Consider the following 3,251-nt stretch of genomic DNA (forward strand, 5'->3'; position numbering starts at 1 on the left):
AGCCTATGGCCCTGCGGAGGACCCGGCCTGCATGTGCATGCTGTCGGGCCTCACTGACTGGGCTGCCCATGGGGTGTCGGCCCTTCCCCCCACGAGGCCCTGAGCCCACACGTACCAGGTGTTGCAGCCCACGCGGATGCTCTGGCCAGCCTGGTAGCTGGCCTCGTTGTGCACGCAGGGGCAGGCCTCTGCCGCGATGCAGCTGCCATTATCATCTGCCACTAGCCCATCGGGGCAGATGCAGCCAGACACACACTGGGAACTGTACTGTGGGGGCACGCACACTGGTGACGGCGCGGCCAGCGAGCATGGGCAGTGTCCTGCTGGTGCGTTCCTGAGCTTGGCAGCCCCCCACCCCAGGAGCGGCCATGAGGGGGGCCTGAGGGGTCTGCACAGGAGCCCATAGCAGGTGGGAGTGGTGAGGGGTCACAGGGGGTCTCAGGGGGTCATGAGGGGTTATGAGGGGTCACCAGGCACTTACACAGGCCATGTCCAGGGTGTGGCAGCTCTTCTGACAGCCAGCCCCAGTGTCCCCGGATGTGGTGTTGCGGCAGTCAAAATAAACCATGGGTGCGGCACATTCTGGGGAGGGGAGAGGGCCTTTCAGAGGACCCCAACCCACCACCTGCTAGGCTCACTCTGAAGGACATGGGCTGCCGCAACGCCTTGACCCACGTGTTCCCCAATGGCTGAGTCTGCGGCTGCTCTGGGTGTGCAGATGGGGTGCGTGTCCGTGCTGTGGGTACATGAGTGTGTGCGTGCTGGGTTATGTGCACCGTGTGTTATGTGTGTGGTATGTCACGTGTGGGGGTGTGCCCACACCCCTTCCCTCCCCCCTCGCCGAGCCAGGGGCACAGACCACACCTGATGCACAAGCTGACCGACAACAAACCCTGCCGTTCCTCAGGGCTGCTCCTGGGGACAATGAGGACTGAGGGCTCACCTGAGGTGGGGACAGTGCCTCCAACGCAGGTCAGCTTGCCCCGTGTGCAGGTGCTGTGAGGACAGAGGGGAGGGTGCTCAGAGTGTCCACTCCTGGCCAGCGAGTGCCCGGGACTCAGCCCACCCGAGGGGCTCTTACCAGACGGCTCCGCTGTCGTGCACCGACTCCCCGTTGGGGACCACGGAGCCCCTGTAGTAGCAGGGACAGCTGGTGGCCGACACACACTTGCCAGCATCATCCAGGAAGGTGCCTGTGGGGCAGGTGCAGCCGTCCACGGAGACGAAGCTGACCTGGCAGGTGACGTCCTCTTCGCTCAAGGCGCGGCAGGTGGGCTGGCAGGTGTTGACATGGTAGTGGTAGGTCATGGACTTGGGGCAGGTGGTCAATGACTTTGCTGCGGGGTGCCAGGGGAGAGGACACTCAGGACACTTGAGGGCACAGAGACTGGCAGTCAGCAGCTGGTCTCTCTCCCTCTGCCCCAGGCTGTCCCCAGATGCCCCCTGGCTAGGGTCCTGGGACCTCAACAGCCTGGGAGCTCCTTGGCTTCTGAGGCAGTGTGGGCACTGGGAGCCTCTGCTTGAGCCACTAGGGGACACTGGGTGGGGTGTGCCAGGACCGTGGGCCGCCACCACTCACTGCAGACGCCGCCCCTCCAGCCGCTGAGCAGCACGCCCTTGGCGGCGCAGGCATGCACGTAGGAGGACAGGGCCGCGCACAGACAGTCTTCGCTCTTCTCACAGTTGCACGTGTCGAACATGCAGTTCTGGGGGTCAAGGGTCAGGGGTCAGGGGTCAGGGGACCCAGCCCATACCCAGCGAACATCCCTTAGGCTGCCTGCCCTCCTCCATAGCCCAGCCCTTGCCTGGATCCCTCCACCCCCGCATCTACCGATCTTCTCAGCCGCCCCCAGGACGCCCCCCGAGTCCTCACTAGGGGTCCACCCACTCCCTCAGCAGAACCGCAGGGTGCACCTATATAGGGTATAGGGCAGGGAGGTGCTGGAAGGACCCAACAGGCCCATGCCCCACCTCAGACACAGCACATCACCTTGGCCACTGTCTGACTTCCTACTGGCCCCTGGGGCCTCGCTAGCCACAAACCCTTGGGGTTTATCCCTGTGCCTGCTATAGGGCCACAGGCACAAGACTAACTCAGTAAACATGCTGTGAATGAATGAATGAGTGAGTGAATGAATGAATGCATGACTGCATTAGTGAGTGAGTGCATGAGTGCATGAGGGAATGGATGAGTGAGATAATGAAGGAATGAATGAGTGAGTGAATGAATGAATGAGTGAGTGAATAATGAATGAATGAATGCACGACTGCATTAGTGAGTGAGTGAGTGAGGGAATGGATGAGTGAATGAATGAATGAGTGAGTGAATAATGAACGAATGAATGCATGACTGCATTAGTGAGGGAGTGAGTGAGTGCATGAGGGAATGGATGAGTGAGATAATGAAGGAATGAGTGAGTGAATGAATGAATGAGTGAGTGAATAATGAATGAATGAATGCACGACTGCATTAGTGAGTGAGTGAGTGAGTGCATGAGGGAATGGATGAGTGAGATAATGAAGGAATGAATGAGTGAATGAATGAATGAATGAGTGAATAATGAACGAATGAATGCATGACTGCATTAGTGAGGGAGTGAGTGAGTGCATGAGGGAATGGATGAGTGAGATAATGAAGGAATGAATGAATGAATACTGCACGAGAGAACGGGCGGCTCAGTGAATGCATGAGTGAGCGAGCGTATGGGTGAGGGTGGAGCTGGAGACACAGGTCTGATGGCAGACCCCGCTGCCTGTGGCACCGCTCAGCCCAGCAGCCGGGCCTCCGCTGGGAGGCGAGAGGCGGGTGGGCGCACGCTACCGAGTAGTAGGTGGCTGGGTCCACGGCGGTGTGGCACCGGGTGAAGGGGCCGTCGGTGTCGGTCAGTCGTGAGCACCAGTGCTGGGCGTACTTCTCTGGGGACAGAGGGGAACGGCGGTCAGTGGCTCTTAGTCACGCTGCCAACAGCAGCACGGGCGGCTGGTGTCCTCCCAAGAGAGAGCCCCTCCCAATGGAGTGCAGTGTCAAGAAGCCATGGCAGCTGGTTCTCTCATTTCCTGCACCCCGCAGAGCTGCCACCTTCTAGGGACACCAGTGGACAGACAAGCAGGGGACCCCTGCTTCTTGGGCAGCAGGAGGGCGAGGAGAAGGCCAGGACCACCTGAGACTGAGCCCCACTTCCCTCCCTGGCTCGGTCCAGGGAGCCGGACACCCAGTGTCAAATGAAAGTTAAATGAGACTTGGGTCCCAA

At 59.9% G+C, this 3,251-nt stretch overlaps 1 protein-coding gene across 1 annotated transcript in view; it reads right to left on the reverse strand.

The window, feature by feature from the left end:
- LOC103605693 (mucin-5AC-like) overlaps positions 1-3,251 on the reverse strand; it is a gene marked incomplete at its 3' end in the record, with an annotated part of 22,403 nt that overhangs the window by 8,486 nt on the left and 10,666 nt on the right. The window contains exons 17-21 of the mRNA XM_008590320.1: positions 1,580-1,706; positions 1,082-1,337; positions 962-996; positions 482-600; positions 116-267 (exon numbers count right to left, since the gene is read on the reverse strand). Of these exons, the coding sequence (XP_008588542.1) occupies positions 116-267; positions 482-600; positions 962-996; positions 1,082-1,337; positions 1,580-1,706 (689 nt within the window). The remainder of the gene's footprint in view (positions 1-115; positions 268-481; positions 601-961; positions 997-1,081; positions 1,338-1,579; positions 1,707-3,251) is intronic.

Source organism: Galeopterus variegatus, unplaced genomic scaffold (assembly GCF_000696425.1).
Source record: "Galeopterus variegatus unplaced genomic scaffold, G_variegatus-3.0.2 Scaffold5988, whole genome shotgun sequence".
Taxonomy (NCBI): domain Eukaryota; kingdom Metazoa; phylum Chordata; class Mammalia; order Dermoptera; family Cynocephalidae; genus Galeopterus; species Galeopterus variegatus.